General features: G+C 39.1%; 3 protein-coding genes and 1 non-coding gene across 9 annotated transcripts; 3 read left to right on the plus strand and 1 right to left on the minus strand.

Annotated features, from left to right (window-relative positions):
- Nucleotides 1–76: 76 nt before the first annotated feature.
- Nucleotides 77–1,671, minus strand: LOC115742913 (probable xyloglucan endotransglucosylase/hydrolase protein 8). Its single transcript, XM_030677447.2, has 4 exons — nt 1,397–1,671; nt 1,177–1,277; nt 727–929; nt 77–589 (listed from the first exon to the last, which is right to left on the minus strand). Exons 1-4 carry the CDS (start codon nt 1,590–1,592, stop codon nt 187–189), a joined length of 903 nt encoding a protein of 300 aa, XP_030533307.1. The 5' UTR covers nt 1,593–1,671; the 3' UTR covers nt 77–186.
- A 2,066-nt stretch (nt 1,672–3,737) lies between these two features.
- TRNAL-UAG lies at nt 3,738–3,817 on the plus strand. Its single transcript has one exon. It is a non-coding gene; the product is annotated as a tRNA-Leu (tRNA).
- Nucleotides 3,818–5,612: 1,795 nt separating this feature from the next.
- LOC115742914 (nuclear transport factor 2B) lies at nt 5,613–6,431 on the plus strand. Of its 5 annotated transcripts, none has more exons than XM_048285280.1 (2): nt 5,613–5,996; nt 6,035–6,431. In XM_048285280.1, the coding sequence occupies exons 1-2, from the start codon at nt 5,683–5,685 to the stop codon at nt 6,174–6,176; spliced, it is 456 nt and encodes a 151-aa protein (XP_048141237.1). In that variant the 5' UTR covers nt 5,613–5,682; the 3' UTR covers nt 6,177–6,431. The 5 variants fall into 5 exon arrangements, with proteins under 5 accessions (XP_048141237.1, XP_048141236.1, XP_030533310.1 ...); XM_048285279.1 differs by having other exon boundaries at nt 5,613–5,987; nt 6,026–6,431; XM_030677450.2 differs by having other exon boundaries at nt 5,621–5,987; nt 6,022–6,148.
- Nucleotides 6,432–14,239: 7,808 nt separating this feature from the next.
- Nucleotides 14,240–17,315, plus strand: LOC115742858 (CRIB domain-containing protein RIC10-like). Of its 2 annotated transcripts, none has more exons than XM_030677366.2 (5): nt 14,240–14,735; nt 14,978–15,144; nt 15,324–15,421; nt 15,611–15,713; nt 16,917–17,315. In XM_030677366.2, the coding sequence occupies exons 1-5, from the start codon at nt 14,674–14,676 to the stop codon at nt 17,093–17,095; spliced, it is 609 nt and encodes a 202-aa protein (XP_030533226.1). In that variant the 5' UTR covers nt 14,240–14,673; the 3' UTR covers nt 17,096–17,315. The 2 variants fall into 2 exon arrangements, with proteins under 2 accessions (XP_030533226.1, XP_048141757.1); XM_048285800.1 differs by having other exon boundaries at nt 14,242–14,735; nt 14,972–15,144.
- The last annotated feature ends 2,780 nt before the right edge of the window (nt 17,316–20,095 follow it).

Genomic DNA, 20,095 nt, shown 5'->3' on the forward strand with positions numbered 1-20,095 from the left:
CATACCCGAATCTTGTTGGTCAAAACTCTTCAGTGAATCGGCATAGATGAAAGAGGATTTTACTGCGCCGCATCGATAATCGAATAAGAATCAATAAATAACACAACTTACAAAACGAATCACACATCTTAGACGGGAAAAAATGGATGGACCATACAATCCGCACTAGCTGTAGATCTTTGCCGATCAATCCCAGGGGCTGAGCGAGCACTCCCAAGGCAAAGTAGGGAACCTCTGGTTGTCCTTGCAGTAGTCGTAGATGACGAGGTTTCGCTGAACCCAAGCGTAGTCCATCTTCTGATCGCCGGACAAGTGCCAGGCTCCGTACTGGTCCCACCAGTTCCCGGTCGTGGTCGAGACGCAGGCCGGGAAAGGGTCCTCCCACTCGCACCCGTCGAAGCTGAAGTCCGTGTAGGTGGACACGAACGGCGCTCTGGCCCAGTCTGTCTTCTCGAGCCCGCCCCTCGTCGCCCAGTCGTCGGCGTTCCAGATGCTCGAGAAGAGGTACATCGGCTTCCCGTTGGGGAAGAAGTTGTTGGCCTCCCCGTTGTTCTTGTACACCCTGATCGGCACTTTGTCCACGAAGAACCTGTACAGCCCAATGATGAAAGACAGGAAGCTGAAATCAAGAACTGGATGAACTGGATGAATGTCTAGCCATAAAAGGAGAGAGAGAGAGAGAGAGAGAGAGAGAGAGAGAGAGAGAGAGAGAGAGAGAGGACTTACACAATCTGGTGGTTGTTCCAGAGGATGGAGTAGGAGTGGAAGTCCGCGGTCGGGTCGAACCAGAGCATGTGCCGCATCTCGCGCGCGCCCGTCCCGTTCTTGTACACATTGGTCTGGATCAGATATGGCTGCCCGCTCCTGTTCCCCAAGAACTCGAAGTCCAGCTCATCCCTCTCTGGCCCTGCCCCGTTCTCCGAACACATCTGCACCATTCGCGGGATCGAATCCGATCATGATCGCAATCACTTCTTCGAAATATTTAACCTTTCACGATCTTAGCCGGTGCATTTAGGGTACTCGTTACGAAGGCCGGTTTTTTCAAACATCGATCGGACGGGGAAAAAGAACATGACCCAGTAGCCTTTTTCTTGAATTCTTTTTGGCTATGAGCAAGTGCAAGTTTCCGAATTGTGGCCACAGTTATTGAGAATTGGGAGTTCAAGGACTCACATAGTAAGCAGTGACCACTCCGGCGGAGTCACCCCCCACGAGCTTGAGCTTCATGCTGAACCAACCGAACCGGTATCTCTGCTTCGTTTGAAACCCGCAACCTGTTCGGCATCAACACTTTCGCTGTCACAACATGACGCTTCGCAGATTGGAACGTACGCCATAACCGATGAATAAAATGTGGAAAGGGATTCGGATTCGAGTCGGGGGCGCACGGTACCTGTTTCTTTGTCCAGCGACAAGTACCAGATCTGGCCATCTTCAGAGGTCTTGAAGTGTGCCTCGGACCACATTATGTTGAAGTTGTCGACGAAGGACACTTTGGACCGTGCCGCCACGTCCGACGTGGGCGGCTTGGCCAGAAGAATGAGCAAGATGCAGACGAGAATCGACAATGGCGAAGCCATTCTCTCCATCTTCTTGAGAACCTCTGCTGGGAAGGTCTGAAAGCAGAGATGAAGAAAGCTTCTGATGGATCTTGTTAGAAGAAGAGGAGGAGAGATTTTGTTCTGAAAAAAAGTTCACCGTTTATTTGAAATAAGACGCTTCTGATTTCACTGTTGGTTATTTTAAATTTACCTCATGTGTATGACCTTTAACTTTATGACCATGCAACAAAAAAAAAAACCCAAATAAAAATGGAAAAAAAAGGAAATTATTCAGCATACAAGAAATAGAATACTCTTGCTAATTATTCAAGATACGGTCTGCAAGATCTGTCAATTATTTACGATCACGTGATCTCTCAATCAATGAGTGTTTTATACATAACACGTGGTAATGTTGTATGAGTCTACGGTTGAAATTATATCAACACTAACTGTCTTGTCGGGAAAACATTTTCGCAATGAACATGTAGACTTGATGATATAATTCCATTTTATTTGGGATCCCTATAATATTTTCGACGGTTTTATTTTTGAAAGAGTGAATATATTGTAAGGATGATAATTCAGTCATAAACTTTTCAATTTCGCTACTATAGTCCTAAACCTTTTCATGAAATTCCAATGTACTCGTTCCAACCTATTTTAGGCTGAAATTGCTGATGTAGCGTCCAGTTATCGCCGACCGTCTTACTTGACAAGATCGACGATCTAATATTGACAATTTTACTCAAAACGGCATCCCACGTGGATTGTTACGACAACAATTTCCGCCGGCAATTGACCAGAATGACTTGCATTGGGACCTCACTCAAAGAAACAAGACTACATTAGTGAAATCGAAAAGTTTAAGACTGAACTATTGATTTAGAGCTGAATTGGTAATTTTTGGGGCAAGGACAAATGAAGTCGACATGGGCATTCTAGATATTGGGGGCAGAAAATTGGAATGATGCGTGGATAAATTATGGATGTCCAAAATTCACAGATCTAGAACAGGAAAATCCAGCTGCCAATCTAGTGACCATCATTATTTTATTTTTTTCCATCATGGGCCAATCAAAAGAAAGATGTTGGAGGTGGGGGGCCCACGTGTTCTCATGTGATCCCCACTGATTGGCCACACAATAATTCAGAAACTTCTTGGACTTGACAACTGGATTTGGATGTGTGGGAAGATGCTGACTGTCAGGGATGTTGATTATACAATTGCCCAACTTGGAGAACCAAAATTGTAAAAAAAAAAAAGACAAAAAAAAGAATGATTGAATTGAATAATTTGATTTTCTTTTTGGTCATTGAATTGAAAAATTTGACTAGGGAATTGCAAATTGGCCTTTTAAAAAAAAGGCTAAACGAGGAATTCAACCCCCAAGGGTTAATTAATTCAATGGTCTGCTTTGAGGATTGTGTAGATTGGTCGGTTCCCCTTTAGTGTGGCAAGACTGCTTTCTTGATTTGATTAAAGAGATTAGCTTCTTAACCAAAGGGCTTTCGCGGTTATTAAGAAAGTTACCGACATGCTGATCGCGTCAATCCGTAAAGGAGCCGTCGATACCCTTTTGACTTATTCAACGGCTAAAATTACCTTGTCCCATGATTTTTGGCGTAATTACAGCCCACAGGGAAGATGAAAATGGACCAATGGGGAACTCAATGAATCCAATAGAACATCAAATGATTTACGTCTTTTCTCTCCCTTCCAAATTCATTTATGCGGAGTGAATTCGTGGGTCGTTCACAATCAAAACTGCTCGATCATTTTTGTACTAAGATCGGCGACTCGGGCCTCGAACGATTGTGATGGATCAAATCAACGGTCAACAATGTCTACATCGATTGCTTTCGCTCGAAAATACGTCATGAACAACATGGACCCCATACTTATTGAAGCTATAGCAATAAGAGCTCCAGTCATAATAGAGACCAGCTGTACTAGTGAGCTGAGCACTTAGCCAAAATGAGTCAAATTATTCTACTAAATGACTGATTAAATCGCTAAACTGCAAAGAATATCTTTCCCCAGGAATATCCCTTCCAGACACTACAACACATGCAGCACGCGACCGAGCACGTGCTCCTCCATTATGTGTCGGTGAAGCATGTTTTCGGATGTGGCGATACAATTCTGTTCAAGAATTTTATGAAAACACTAAGCAAAACTAGCCACAGGACGACAGTTTGGCCGAGTGGTCTAAGGCGCCAGATTTAGGCTCTGGTCCGAAAGGGCGTGGGTTCAAATCCCACAGCTGTCAACTTATAAATTTGTTTTTTTACCTCAATTCTATTTTCGCTTCTCTTATCTTTTTCTTTCTTGCAAACTCTTCTTTTGTGGCCAGATTTTGTGGAAAGATTACTCACTTTCTGCGAAATAATCAATTTACCTTGCTCGCTCTCCAAGAGAGATTCAAAAGCCAAAGCAATGTTAAGTTTTTCTTCAAAAAATGCTAGATGTGCTGAGAAATCTTACCGATGTCTAAGTAATGCGACCAATTTCAATAGGGTTTTGAAACAAGAGGGACCCCTACAAAAAAATAAAAAAACCATTCGTTTCTCTAAATATTCAATAAAACATTGACACCTCGCTTGATATACGTCGTGAATCGATCTTAATATCTTTGGCATGTTAGTTCCTTTCCGCAAGGATCAAGAAGTAAGAAGAATGCTTGGCTGATATCATATATATAACTCACTTCTTGGTCTTCAAACCCTTTCGGTCACTACGAATGCTACCGATCGATATGATGAGATGAGGCTATTTACCTATCTCTTGACTCGAAATAAGAGCAAGTTTGAAAATGGATCTCAGAGTGTATAGAACTGGGCCAAGAGGGTCTCTTGATGCCTATGTCAATTTCAAGGGGTTATAACAGCGTCCGTCCATTATGTTCTGTCGCCAAAAATCAGTGCTCTTTCCAACACGGCCTCTAATTTCATAATAAAGGGCAAAAGGAAGGATCCTTGTTTATTAGAGAATTATTGCAAATGAAAGGGACATATTCTTTGCTTCCCCATGTAGACAATCGATCAAGGGAAGGGAGTAATTCTCACTTTGGTCACACACTCATTTTCTTTTTCTCTCACCTATCCTTTTACTTTTTGCCCTAGTTCGAAACTGAGAATAGAAAATAGAAAAGAGTTGCTGAAAAGTGTAAAGGCTTAAATAAAAGGGAGAATATATAAGAGATGCCAATGAGGGCGGTGGTGGTTGTTTCATTCTATGCTATTTTTAGTGACGATTTGGGCATCTTTGTGCCACCCCTACTTTGCGTATAAAAGCAGCTAGGGGTTCGGATTCTCCACCATGCAAACCTTCTTCATTTACACTTGTAGCCCTCCCTCTTGCTAGGGTTAGTTCCCAATTTACACATATATAAAGGGGTCGCGTTCATGCAATTTTATCATTTCTGTCTCATATGAAAGTCAAGACATTGTATCTTGAATCATTATGTAAAAGAGGTCTCGTTCATCTAATAGAGTTTGGATACGTTTACTAGCTCTGATACCATGTTAGAAAGTCCAATCCAAAAGCTTAAGTTAATAGATGAAAGGAGACCGCGTGAATATAAAGAGCATATAAGACCCATTGTCCGGCGACGTGGGAAAGCAACTTCGAACAATAGATTCAACTATGCATGATCCAATAGTGTGTCATAAGCTACGGAGCTCAATGGATTCAACTAACATTGCCGGAATTTATCTATCTAGCTTTGAGGCTTCACGATCATAGAAAAATGCTACTAATTCTAACGAATTGACACTTAGTTACACAACTGTTCCACCAAACTTCGGTAAAGACCAAGCGAGCAATTCTTTTCATCGCGAAAACGAGTACCCATCTCTCAAGATAGAGAGAATGGATGAATTATTTCAACCAGATTGCGTCCCTCCATTGTCAAATTGGAGCTATATTGGTCGGGTTTACTCTTGATTAGGGTTTTCTTCTCAAAGTGAGGGGTGCATAAAGGTAAATTTGGCCACCAACCAAAGAAGCCTTGCCATCTTTTCAATTGCCCCTCTCGATCCCTCGCCCAAGCGTGAGCAACTTTATGGACCTGCACCTTCCATATATAAGTTCTTCAGGAGCCTCACAACCAGAGAGAGAGAGAGAGAGAGAGAGATGGAAGAACAGGTTGAACTAGTGGGAAGAGCGTTTGTGGATCACTACTACCATCTCTTTGACAAAGACAGAGCATCTCTCTCTTCCCTCTACCAGCCGACCTCGATGCTGACGTTCGAAGGGCAGAGGGTCGTGGGAGCGCACGCCATCGCCGAGAAGCTCAGCCAGCTGCCCTTCGATCAGTGCCAGCACCTCATCAGCACCGTCGACTCGCAGCCCTCCTCCGCCGCCGGCATTGTGGTGTTGGTCAGCGGCAGCTTGAGACTTCCCGGAGAGGAGCATCTGCTGAGGTTTAGTCAGGTCACCTCTCTCTCTCTCTCTCTCTCTCTCTCTCTCTCTCTCTCTCTCTCTCATTTCCTAGTCACATCTTCATCAGTGTTGATGAGCCGTCAGTTGAGCTTTTTGACTTGCTTCTGCAGATGTTCCATTTGGTTCCGTCGCCGGGAGGGAGCTTCTTCGTGCAGAACGACATGTTTCGCCTGAACTACGGCTGAAATTGCTGCAAATTTTGGATTTACAACTTTTTGTGAAGCTGACATTGATTCCATGGAAGTTCATATCAGACGAATGGGCTTGGTGCGATCCACTGGCCCAACATTTATGAGGACCTTAAGTTCGGACCAACCCAACAATTACTTGTTCTTGATCCTTTTCTTTCTTCTTTCTTTCCTTTTTTTCCCATTATTATTTGGTGTGGGAGTTTATTTAGTTATTTACTTCATTGTGTCGAATGCAAAACCACATTGGTCTTTTACCAAGACCGCAAAAATAATGGAAAAAAGCTTCGTTTGTAAAACCGATTTACTGAGTGAATTATTTTTGGGTGTTTAACGTGGCTCGGCCGCTTAAATGTCACTTGGAATCCGCCACGTCGCTTAAGAACTAAATCTATAAATGAATTTGCAACACGTATAGTATTGTTCTTAAACTTATAATTCTTAAGACATACTCGGCATACTTGGCTCGCTAATGCTGGATGAGAAAGGAAAGGGCATGTTTCTTAATCTTGGTCGATTCATATTGTTCTTTTCTCAAATAGGAGTAACTAACATTTGACCACGGGTATATGCCCAGGGCCTCTTTCTTCTTTCTTCTTTCTTTTTTTTTTTCAAAAGAGTAAAGGAATAGTTGAACCACGAGTTGCGGCACTTAAATTTAAGGACGTCCGTGTTAACTTTGACACGAGAGGACACGACTTGACACGTTCATCAGTGATAAAACTCCAAAATTCTGAGTTGATGCTAAGTGTTGAGGCCAGTGGGATCGGCTTTAGGGTCATCATAATTGGTGTAACTAGCTACATATATGGACATCGTCCATATCGCACGAGCTTATTCCCTAATTGAAACCCATAAAGATAACAATGTCTTTCTATACTAAGCTACTGGATTAGCCATGCCATGAAAATTGTGCAAAATGGTAGATTGATAAAAGTTTCCAACAGGTTATAGAATAGAAAAATGAAAAATAAAAAAGTTCAATTGGGAATTAGATGGGTGGGCACAGTTTGAGAGCCATTTCCAATCAATCTATTTTGAGGAAATGAAAACTTATGCCACTCATTAGAATGCAATTATTAATGGAGGTAGGGTCGTTGTATTCACCTTCATCATTAGGGTTAGACATTACTGACAATTGTTGTCTTTGACGATATTACTTAGAGGGGGTGAATAGGTAATTCTAAATTATTTTAAAAATTAACGCGGAATTTGAACAAGTTCAAAACACAACTTGAAACAGTTTAGATATAAGTTCAGAATATAACGTGCAGAGATCCAAACACAATAGAGAAAGTTTAGAGTAAGAGAGAATTGCATGCCGATAGCAGATTGGCTGAATTCCACTATATGAATCGATAAAATGTTACAAGAGATATTTACTCTTAATCACACTTACGTAACCTATGAAAGATAAAACTTATAGCTCTCGAGAATAAGTATATGAATTTGAACAACTCGAGCACTTTGGAATTGTAATTTCTGATCTCTCTCGGTTGGTCACCATGGATCTTCCTTTTATACTCATTTATCCCCAAACTAGTCGTTGGATAGGTCTTCAAAGGATAGCTCTTCAATCATTGATTGAACGCCATCAATCGTGATTAAACGAGACCGTTTCTGGGACGATATGGTAGCCGTTATAATAGAATATGAACTCTTCAGATTTAGTCGCCTATACAACTAAATCCTCGGTTTTCATAAGTAGAGTTAATTCAAATCTTCATCAAAACTTTTTCCTTGAAGGTAATATTCAATCGAAGATATTCTCCCGATCTGATTGATAAAAAATCTTGTCAATCAAAGATTACGGACTTCCATAAATAACACGACCAAACCAGAAACCCGCCAAACAAAGATCTTCAGAATCATGACGAGAGATATTGCAGAATCCGAACATAATTCAGAAACAGTTTCAAAAGTATAAACTCTTTTAATCTAAACAGAGTAGAATAGTGACTCTGAACTCCAATAAAGTCCTTGCTGACGTGTCACATAAATCTTCTTAAGATCAAGTCATCCTCCATCCGAATACAAGACTTTAAATATCTCTGAAGCAAATACGTGACAACTCCACTTTGAGTGTGAACGCCAGTTTTGGAACAATATAAGCTTTTATTCACATGTTCATTCTTGCAATATAAATTTTATTTGTATTAAACGGATTCTTTTCAAATAAGGATAGTTTTGTTAGAATCAAAATAATCAAAAAGAAGGTTTTCTCAACAACAATGACTTTGTAAACAACTAAGCGATGCACATTAAGATTCTATTTGTTTCACGAAAAACAAATAATTTGAAAAATATTTTCCTAAAAATGATCGCTTTTATCGTTTGAAATAATTAGTTAATGGAAAATATTCTCATTACCAATAAAAATTTATTCCTAAACATATTCGTAGACAAATTAAAATAATCTTCGTTCGTTCATTTTTGCGAGTGGTATAATCGATTATTTTTAGGAAAATATTTTCTAAATCATCCATCTTCTGCGAAACAAATGGAGCCTAATTGCTACTATGCTTAGCATCTATTGCATGCTTGTCCAGCAGTCAAATTCTTGATTGAACTTGTATAACACATAATTTCTTGAGCCCAACTTCCACCTAAAGAAACAATAAATGAGAGAATTGAGTCTTAACTTACCTCAGCTTGGGGATAAAGTACTCCACCAATGATTGACCATAGCTTTGAAAAATCTAATCTTCCCCTTCATTCATGAAAACTTTCCCGCCACAGAAAATCTAGACTGTGACGTGGGTATCATGTAACGTACTAACGTAATATCATCCACTCGATTAAAGGAATGTTGTCCCTTCCGATGCCCACCACCTATAATCATATGCCTTACGTAAAGGAAAAATTACTCCATCAATTCTAAATTCTACTGTACGGATGCTAGCTCAATCATAATTTTTTATTTTATTTTGTCAAATTAATCCTAACCTTTTTGAGAAAAATTCCAAGGTAATCCTTTCAGTCTATTTAACCAGAAATTGCTAACATATTATTTTAATAATTGCCGAACGTCCTACATGACACACGGCCACTTCAGTAATTTTCGGCAAAAAGTGACCAAATAAACTACCTAACAATTTCGAGCCAAAGTCTATGACTAAATTGACAAAATTGAAAAGTTTTAAGACTGAATTGGCATCCGCACAATACGTTTAAGATTAATTAAACAACTCTACCTTCAGGAAAAGGTAAGAGTCACCATCACCATGCTCACCAAGGCTAGCACCGGCCGTTTTCATAGAGAGAGCACCAGCGCAACCTCTGTCTTCTCTACCGAGTCACCACCGTCATCCTTCCCTAACTGCGTCCTTGGACACCGGTTTGCACCTTCTTCGACTCTCTCCTCCTCTTCTTTCTTTTCAACCACCTGCACCGCTCAACACTCCGCCTATATGCCTCGTCGTTGTGACCTCAAAACAAGATCGATCGGAGATGGCCGGCCTTGATTTAAGATCAATGAAACTAAACCAATTAAATGTTTCGAGAACCCGGATCAAGACTCGATCCGAGGTTTATGGCCATCACTATCATCAATGTCGAAGAGAGAGAGAGAGAGAGAGAGAGAGAGAGAGAGAGAGAGAGAGAGAGAGAGAGATGGATGTGTTTGGGCTGGTGATTAGGCAAGTCGGTAATTAACGACGGATGTATACATGAGACAAACATCGACCAGTGTTTTGGATGCACACGAGACATGGGAAAAACTGTCCAAAAAATCATAAATTTATTGTGCTTAGGACTGAATTATCCAAAGTGCAATAAATTTTGGACTTTTTAGAACATAAGAATGGCGATAGGCCTCCCCTTCTCCAATAACACAGTTGATCGGAAAGTGACCTCAACATGTTACATGAATATCATTTAGGCATGTTAATTCTAGATTATTTTCATCACGTATATGTTAATGCCACTGCGACATAGAATTGGTGATGTTCCGCTATATTCTAAGCCTTATGTGCCCTACGATTCTGACCAAACATAGGGAATACAATGAATATTCAAAGGATTATATTATATATATTGGAATTGTGACAATTTAGTTTTAATTTTTTTTTTGGCCAATTAAGTCCTAAACATTTTGCAATTGTGCTAATTCAATCCATTTTTACAAGCACCGATGTGACAAAATTTTAATAACATTTTAATTTGTTAGTAATTTTTCTCTATCTTTTCTTCCTTTTCTTTTCTTTTCTTTGTTAGGGCCAGCAACCTCCCCCGACCCATGCGAGCCCTCTCGCCGGCCCTAACAAAAAAATAAAAAATCAGCAAAATAGTAAAATATTATTATAATTGGGCCACGTCAATGCCGGCTAGCTAAATAGACTAAATTGGCATAATTGCAAAAGGTTTATGATTCAATTGGCCAAAAAACAAGTTCATGACTGAATTGGCATAATTGCAATAGGTTTAAAACTTTTTTGGTAATTTTTCCTATCTATATCCATATCCACATATATGTTCGGTCTAATGGAATTCTTAGACAAGAAGGTATGGTTATCATATTACCATCGGAGTCATTTGTCGATCGAGACTTCAACAGCAGATCCTATGTCATAAAATCATCATCTTTCTTGACCTTTTCGATACGAGTGGGTGTCGATCTACTTAGTCAATTTTGCGACCTAGCAAAGACTAGATCTATTGGTAATTGAGTTCATATAGATAATGCACGACAAATCATAAACAAGGTCATCTCAAAGAAAAAAAAATCACATACACAAAGGAACCATGTGATTTTTTTTAATTATGCAACGAACCTTCATTAGAAATCAAGATCCCGAAAAATCCTCCGCGTGGATATCGAAATTATACTCTAAAATCAACAGATTTGATCCTTTGTGCGATTAATTGAACAGACAGTATCGGCCCTATGCGACCCGCGTCACATGGTATACGTTCTTCATACATTATTTGCCGATCGATTATGCAAACATTGTCTTTCCTTTTTGTATACTTCAATGGAGATTGGAGAGAATGTGAAGATCCTTTGCGCCACTTATTAAAGTCAAGGTTTGCTCATTGGGCGACCGAGAGATTGCCACATTGGGCAGTCAGCAAGATTTGGACTGTGTTGCAGCAAAAGAAGCAAGACCTCCTAAACGTGTTGGCAACCATCTATGCCTATATAGTCTTATATACATTGGGACAAAAAATATCGGATACAACTAAGCATTTCTAAGCTAAAAAGAGGTAAAATTTTGTCCTCCACACGACTAAACGCACCATCGAGGAGCTGTAGAAGATCCCTCGAAGAAGTCGCAAGAACTTCTATGCATTGGATCTTGAAATTCTATGCTCAGAAGCACTGTGCAAAGAGAGAAATGGGTAGTTTGAAGGAAGAAAATTTTCTTATGTGCTCTTGAAACACGACATCTTTGTCCATACAAATTCATCGTGTCGAAGTGTCCCAATCGCTTGTCCAAGGAGTTCATTTGCTCTTTATTTACACGTGTTCTCTTTCCCCTTATTAACTTAAATTTTGGGTCGAACATTCTAACACTGTATCAAGGTCGGGTTCCGCCTCAATTTATTTCGGGTCTGCAGCTCCTCCATTCCTCAAATTTCACATGTCATTCATAATCCAGCTTGCACGGTTGCTGAAGTATCTCACATCGCTTATCTAAGATGTTAATATGTCCTTTATATACACGCGGCTTGCTCTTCCTATTCGTTTAAACATATGAGGAGTACATTCTAAACACACCAGTGACATAGCATGCCAGTAAATGAAAGTGCATCAATTGTATTCATCGTAACACACTATATAATATCGCGCACGCAAGTATATATAATCTAAGGATCCTATAACCTTCTGCCATGAGAGTTTAGGCATAGCAATAAACAAGCCACACCCATATTCCAAAAGAATGAAAAATCCAAGTTGCACTTGTATTAGTCACAAATCAATATCTTCCCATAGCCATGTGGCAGGCACGAAAGAATTGAAAATGGCTACCGAGACAGAGTATATTCTATCATCAAATCTTTATAAAAATAGAATATGCTTATATGGCTGGACATAAATATCTTTTGCTAAGCCTCTCTTATTATTATTATTATTATTATTATGTCCCTGAATTTCAATTTTCAAACTACGAATTTTCTGGAATTTGGTTTTGGCATATGGAACTTCGAAGCAATGGGAGAAATGATGTTTCGCTCATCCACAGCAAAGCTCGTGGTAAGCAAAAGCTGGCAAGAAGACTTGTCAAACAATGATGGTGTGCTATCAACCAATATAATAATGTTTTGACCCTCTCATTGATTTCTTTGAGAGGAAGAAATTGCGGAATTCATGACAAACGGCGGATCAAAATTTATCAACTACTAATCATCTCCTAATTCTGTCTTTAACTTTCGCCTGATCGATCGATCCAGTCTGCATCTATCCTAAGTCGGTTGCGATAATCGCAACTTGGATTGTGTTGATTATTTTAATTTGTGCACCCTCGAAAATAATATTCTCGTGATCGGCTGTCGGACATTCTTGCTCTTACCCTTTTCCTTTTTCTCTTTAAGTTGTTAGTCACTAGATCATTTTCGCCTTATTGTGTGCATATATTGACCGTGAGTTCATTAAATTATCCATTTATAACATATATTATGAATCTTTCCAACAAGAGAATCCTCGAAATTATAGAAGAAATAACTAAAGCATAAAGTTATATCGTCTAAGCTCTTGCGATCTCTAATCGGATAGCTTAAGTATGTGAAATAATCAAGGATGCATATACTCATCAAAGAATGTATTTTTTTAATTCACAACTTGAAAACCCACCTTTTTGTGAAAATTACTAAAACTCCCATTTGTCGTTCATAGATTTGAACCCTAGCTTTCAAAGTTTTTCCATTTTTTTACATTTCACAATGAAATTATAGACTTCAAAATTTTCCAATTAAATTTCCATCCTCCACATTTACCACCCTCTTCCAAACTTAGCCATGGTGCCTCGGTGGGACCAAAATTGACACACATGAATACAAAAAGATAATGTGTAATCAATATATATATGTACAAAAGAAAAGGTGGTCATATTGGTAATTTGGGCTTAAGTACAGACTATAAATTTCGTACACTTAATTTCTTTTTTTTGGTAAAAAATTTCGTACACTTAAATAAAAAAATGGACAAAAAAAAAATTTCAAGCTGCGATGGGTCGTTGACTGTTCCAAGATTCGGACACCGAACAACATTGGCCTCCGCAATTCATCAATGAATCTTTGTCGGTTAGCGCTGTGTCTAAGGGAGTTCATTAAATAGTTTAAAGCATCAAAAAGGTAAAAACAATAATAATAAGTAAAAAACAAATGAATCCCGGATTTTGTGCTAGAACAAAAACTCACAAGATTATAAGACATTCTCATAATGGCAAAACATATCAATTCCATTTACTAGCTAAATTTAAAATTTATGTATTTATGTCGATCTTCATTTGAAAATGCACGAATACTATATAATGTTTATACTGTCAATCCATATACCATCATTAACTCAAAAGGTCTTATTAGTAAGTGGCAAATGACACTCAATTAAATATGAATGGAGATAAAAAAAAAATTCAATCTTTTTCATTATTTAATAGCAAATGAAAACGTCATGATAAATCGATAATCGAGCATACCGATGGTAGCTTGCGATTGTGGCAAGGAAATTCCAAGGACGGGGACACAGTTATTTTTGAAGCTCGATAAAGTACTTAGGTTGGTGTTTTAGAATTTATTTAGCTATGAGTCCGAGCAGTGACGATTACAGTTTTGTAATTTTGGGAACATACAAGCTAACATTTCCATAACGTCGGGAAAATTTTCTAAACCAGTGCCTCTCTCATTTATTAGGTAACCATATAAAAGATACTAAGACTTTCCATACTTGATTTTTCATGAGGTTTCATAATTAATTAATTTGAAATTGAGACTTCCTTAATAATAATAATAATAATAATAATAATAATAATAATAATAATCCAAGTCCAAGGACAAATCGAGGATTTTTGTAGAAAGACACTCCGTCCCCCCTGTCTCTCTCTCTCTCACCAAACAAGCAAGGCACCTTCATTTGTATTTTAATGTCTTGACTGACCTTTTCATCAATTCCTTCCTCCTACGCCTGCACAGCTTTCCTTCTTCACCCCTCGTTTGGGAGGTTTTCATGCTCACCCACCTTGTCCTCCATTCTTCTTAGACCCTCTCTCTCTCTCTCTCTCTCTCTCTCTCTCTCTCTCTCTCTCTCCTGTTTGTTCTTGTTCTTCTGAAGAAGACAAGAAGGAGGAGGAGGATGCAGTTTCTTCATTATCTTCTCAATCTTGCATCGGCTTGACATCTTTCCTCTTCTTTGTTTTGTCGGTGGCCTACTCTGGGTTAATCTTCGGTACATGCTAGCCATGCGCTCTTGAACCTTTTGCAGAGAGGCTGTGCGTTGTTCCTTGGCTTTCCATGAAAAGCACTGAGTAAGAACCATGGAAAATGAAGCCTTTTGGCGATGGTCGAAGGAGTTGGGGACAGACTCTCGTCTTTGCTGAACCTTGGCCCACTAATTTTAAGGTAAAGCTTTGTGCTGGTGTTTTATGCAATTTCATGAGTAAAGCTTCTTTTCTTGTCCTCTTAGCCTCAAACATGGCATCTGAACATTTTCCCAAATTAGGTCCCATGTGGGAGATTCAGTAATAACCTGAGTTAATGAAGTAGTTGCAAGATTGCAAGGGAAAAAATGCAGATATGCTAATTTCATCTTAACTGAATATCTCTGTTTTTCTTTTCTTTTGCCCTTTTCAATTCGGTGACAGGGAGAGTGACTGTCTGAGGTTGGTCAGAGATAAATTACTCTCAATTTTGCTCTCCATTTTCATCCTTACAACTGCTGCATTGGGGCCTGCTTTGCTTGTTGCGTCGCCAATGGCCACCAAGATGAAAGGAATCTACAAAGGCTTCAAATACATCTCCCAAATATTTGGTAAAATAATCCCATCCTTTGCTCAAATGGGTTATCTTTCTCTTGATTTTTTTTTTTGCGGGTTCCTATGTCAAAAAAGTGACATTTTTGAGCTTATGTTGATAATGCATGGTTGCATTTTGTCTGGAATTCTTCTGGTGCTGCTTTAATGGGGGTGATCTGCTTCTGTTCTGTTCCAGTTGTGAAGGAGAGGGAGATGGAAATTGGGTACCCAACAGATGTTAAACACGTGGCACACATCGGATGGGATGGTCCATCTGGGATTGGACCCAGTTGGGTGAGTAAGATGATGGATTGATGAAGAGACGTCCATTTCACTTTCCAGCTTCTGGGTCGTTTTCCATTCCTCTGTTGAGTGATCTTTTCAAAATTAATAATGAAAGGAGAACGCTTTTCTGGTTGTTTATTCTAAAAGAATTCTTGGTTATGGTGATTGATTGTCCTTTATGCTGTGATGTTGATGCAGATGAATGAATTCAAGAGTGCACCTGATTTTTCCACTTCCCTCGGTACCATTGGTGATCCTGGTGACTCCAGCTCTGTTCCTCGCTCCACATGGTCCTCTCAAGGTTTGTTCCTAGAATTACCCTGGGATTTCTTGTCTTGTACGTGTGTTTTAAGTATAGTTGTTTGAGTCATGTGGAGATTCATAAACAGACGAGCACGAGTAGGGCTGCTTTGTTTCCCGGGCGAAATTGCTGAGCCAGATGCACTTTCAAGGGCCTGTGTTTTAGTTTCGCTGTCGCTTGTTTTTGTTATGATAAGGACAAAAAGTTCTCAAGATTCTTTGCCTCCAAGTGCAAGGGTTTGGCTCTTCTGTCACTAGAGCATCCTTCCTTTATTAAGGGCAATCTGCTTACTCTTGGACTTGGAAATGTCTTCTGATTTTTGTGGTCCACAGGGCTTCACATTTATGTAGTGTACACATTTATGCAGTTCAAGTAAGAGATCTCCATAGAACACATCAGAGCAAGTAGATTGAAACTGATCTTCTCGACTAAGGTTAACTGGCATCAGCTTTAACGTGAACTGCTCATGCTGTGTAGAATATGGAAATGAATTAACTATGATGCTGATCTGCTGATCTTTACATTGAATGAGTAGCACTTTTGCGTACAACCCACCCTTTTGATATCAGCACCATCCACATGACTTGCTGTTGCGAACTAGTCGTTTGCTTTTGACTTCCCACTTCGTGTATAACTTTTGTCTCTCAAATATTATGTTGGAAGCAGAAGTTATTCCATGTGTAAGTAATGATCCGACTGCTAGACCCTCTAAATTTCTTATCTTCAGTGGTTGATTAAGGGATGTGGTAAGGGCCGTAAGGCTTTAGCTCTTATTGGCGGACTTCAATGCTTGAACTGAACATTGTCTTGATGGTAGCATAAACTTTCCTCTTGTAAAGGCTTATTAAATATCATTGACATTATAATTTTGCCATTCGCATCTCACAAACTGATAAACTTCTATTTCCAGTTATGATTGGAAAAACAGCAGCTAAAATATGTCCTGATTCCTGTTAAAGAACCTCTTTGATGAAGATATTTGTAAGATCTGCAGATGTTGAAGAAGAAATTGTTGAATCTCTCTGATTCTTTAATCCCATAAGCACTTCTAGTGGGGCACATTCTATCATATCACCTGAAGTGAAGTGATGACTAATGTGCAAATGAACTGCCTGCCTTCATTTTGTTTCAGTTTTCACATAAGTTTCTAGATTTCTACATTCTCCCCTTTTTTCCCTGATGTCCTTCATTTTCTTTTAGTAGATTTTGAGCAAATCTTGGGACAGCAATCGACGTCCGAGATGTTAAAAGAAAATCTGCCAGCAGGTCTTCCGAATATCCCCAAGAAACAAAAGAGGAAAAAGAGCAAGTCGTCTTCATCCCCCAAGTCTTCATCCTCGTCAAGATCCTCTCGAGCAGCGAAGTCGAAGGCTTCATTCTAGAAATGGATAAAAAACTGAACCTGCAACACTGGACCTGGTGGGGGATGATATGACAAGGAAAGAACAACAATGCCCGCTTATGTGCATAGAAGAACTTGCTTGTTCACCTTTTCCGCGGATGTTGCCGTTGAACAAGAGGACGTAGAAACTAGAAAATCGACAAGTCTCTGTACATTTGAACTTGTCTTTCCTTTACGATTTTTACAGGGATGTCGAAAAATTGGTGAGAGTGGAGTTTGGGGGAGAGGGAGGACGGGGGCAAGGGCATGAACTTAGTTCACAGATAACATTGATTTAAGAAAGTTTGCTATTGCTTACTCATATTAATCTCTTTTTTTTTCTTTCTGCCTTTTCACATTGTTGGGAGATTGATTCTTCAGTCATGCAGCGGAAAGGTTCTGCAGTTCAAATAGTCGGCTTTGAAAATGGGTTGTGATCAGGTGGATCGACTGATCAATGCAGGGTCACTCAAAATTCAATTGGGTCTGATTCTTTGAGCATTCAGGAGCAGGACAGGTTTCCAATAATACGAGGGATTTATCTCAAAGTACCGATGCGGTCGGTCGATCATATGGGCATCAAACATGGTTCAATCTATGTGACCTACATCCACCGATAGAGCAATAACAAGAGTTGGGACGCAGATTGTGACCCTATTCGACTGATTAGCTCGGAGAATGCTCGACAAACTTTGGTCTAATCTCACAAATAGCTTCTCGAGAGCCCTACCAAGACGATTACCCTCTCTAATCTCTCGAATGGATATGACCTCACATGATGTGGAGAATGAGAACGACCACATATGTTAGTACAAACATTGAGGAAGCCCTTAATTAAGAACTTAGATCCAATTGCCGATAAGCACTCGCTATGTCAACTGGCCGAAACCAATTAGTAGCGCCGCCGGCGGGCGCTGAATCTTCTTTGATGGAGAGATTGCTTGAAAAGGGGCGATATTTTCCCTCTATAGCTGATCGAAGAAGATCATATCTCTAATTGATGAATTACAAGTTATAGATATTTCCCACAAGTAAGCTTAACTAAATTTAAATGTGGCCATGTTTAAAATATTGTAGCCTACCAATCATAAGTTCGATTGGAGAATTTTTTTTTTTTTTAATCATGAACGGAAAAAAACACAGTTCGTGATGAAAATGGGTAATGTAACTAGTGGTATGGAAATTATTTTGATAGCCTTCGCAATCAAGCGGGTCAAATCTTTTTTCTAGTGGAGGTTAAGATGAATGGCATGGACAAAACTTAAGAATGATAACCATCACTTATTAATTTGTCGTCTTAATAACGATCAAATTATATCCGGTCTTGTTTATACTTTTCCAAATCATTCTGGATACAATTTTTAAATATTAAATGATCATCTATTTAAATTAGAATGGGGATGAAGAACTTAATGATGTTTTTTTTATCGTTTGAGTAGTTATGTCGGATCGATTGCTCAAAACCTTTGGTCTTTATACGGACATGATTTTTGTCCCAACTTTCAAGTGGCGCATCGAAAGGCACCACGTTTTACAGGACAGACAACACTAGCATCACTTTTTCCTTGTTACATACAAATCCACTACTTTTATACGATAGAATGTTGGCCACATGTGGCATCTCGACGGTGATGGTGATGTACAATCGATTGATTGGATCATGTTAGTGACCGACATTCCTAATTAATTTAAAGAAAAGTGATTCAATTTCATATATTTTTTAAAAAAATTCATTTATTTTGCAAAAAATATAATATTTTTCAAAAATCCACTTTTCAATACTTGATGAAAATTTGAAAATAAAACTGAAAAATATTTTTTGTTGTTTGATAAGAAAAACTTGTTTTTATTTTTCAAAATAGGCATGCCTAATTTGTGAGATATAAAAGATGCGCATACCATATCAAATTATTTTTCCAGGACCCCCCAATGAGTGTCGGGATTTGGGCCCCCGCAGTCGAGGATTCCCAAACCCGATCGCTAGGGTATTGGTCGCAAGAGCTCGGGGCTCTTGGACCTAGTCATTGAGAACCCGAGCACGAGTGCCAAGAACCTAGGTCCGGGTCTCATGGACCCTGAATCGGGCTCCGACGCAGATGACTAAGGCGCGGGACCCTACTATGCAAGGTTCCGGACACAATCACATAATAATTGCTTAATGAGACATTGTAACTCCACTCGTAATGGAACGAGAAGTTTACCATCCGACAATAAAAGCTAAGTTCATCAACCCACGAGCAGTACCCGCGTTAAATAGGTTACCATTATGGAATTTGACTGAAGTTGATTTTGAAAACAGAACTACAAGAATACGAATCATGCATCAATCAATACATTAGCTGCCAGGTCCTCGTTCCAACGATAGAATCCTACTTTTGTGACTCGTTAAACGTTAACTCACATGCAGTTAAAAACGTTAACTCATATAATTAGCCAAAGATGTTCAAGTTGCTCAGGACTTAAAACCGGGAAAAATTACCAAAAAAAAAAATCACGAATTTGTTGCACTTGTATCAATTCAATCATAAATCTTTTAACCGTGTCGATATTTTTTGTCAAAGCAATATTTCATTCATTTCTAGACAACTTCAAAACAAAACAAATTCCAATAATAAGATATATTATTAGAACAACGATAGGGATGCGCTCAAAGAGTAAATATGTGACTTCTTCAAACCAAAATCAGAGGTCAATCGCTAAATCCATATTCAATAATGAGCACATACCAAGATACTTATTTGTTGCTACGGCTTTGCCTTTCTGCGGTGCGTGCCTAAGTTCGACGTTCCCAATACCATCGTCATGAAAAATAAAAAAATAAAAATGACTAAGCATAGATCTGATAGTGATAGCGAAATCTTCACAAAACTCTTTCGAAATATTGTAACACCAACGAAACCCCGAGGAAAATGAAATCCAGAAAAAGATATACATGAAAACTCAAAAATATAAACTAAATCGGGATAGAAATCTCCCCGAAAAGGGAGAAAGAAGCTTCCAG

The sequence above is a fragment of the Rhodamnia argentea genome, chromosome 9 (genome assembly GCF_020921035.1).
Source record: "Rhodamnia argentea isolate NSW1041297 chromosome 9, ASM2092103v1, whole genome shotgun sequence".
Lineage (NCBI taxonomy): Eukaryota > Viridiplantae > Streptophyta > Magnoliopsida > Myrtales > Myrtaceae > Rhodamnia > Rhodamnia argentea.

Coding starts and splice junctions, on each gene's coding strand:
- LOC115742913 (XM_030677447.2), bottom strand. CDS start 1,592: ATGGAGAGAATGGCTTCGCCATTGTCGATTCTCGTCTGCATCTTGCTC. Junction 1,278..1,396: donor GTCGCTGGACAAAGAAACAG/GTACCGTGCGCC, acceptor GATGCCGAACAG/GTTGCGGGTTTCAAACGAAG. Junction 930..1,176: donor GAGTGGTCACTGCTTACTAT/GTGAGTCCTTGA, acceptor CGAATGGTGCAG/ATGTGTTCGGAGAACGGGGC.
- LOC115742914 (XM_048285280.1), top strand. CDS start 5,683: ATGGAAGAACAGGTTGAACTAGTGGGAAGAGCGTTTGTGGATCACTAC. Junction 5,997..6,034: donor AGTCAGGTCACCTCTCTCTC/TCTCTCTCTCTC, acceptor TCTCTCTCTCTC/ATTTCCTAGTCACATCTTCA.
- LOC115742858 (XM_048285800.1), top strand. CDS start 14,674: ATGGTCGAAGGAGTTGGGGACAGACTCTCGTCTTTGCTGAACCTTGGC. Junction 14,736..14,971: donor CTTGGCCCACTAATTTTAAG/GTAAAGCTTTGT, acceptor TTTTCAATTCGG/TGACAGGGAGAGTGACTGTC. Junction 15,422..15,610: donor CTGGGATTGGACCCAGTTGG/GTGAGTAAGATG, acceptor ATGTTGATGCAG/ATGAATGAATTCAAGAGTGC.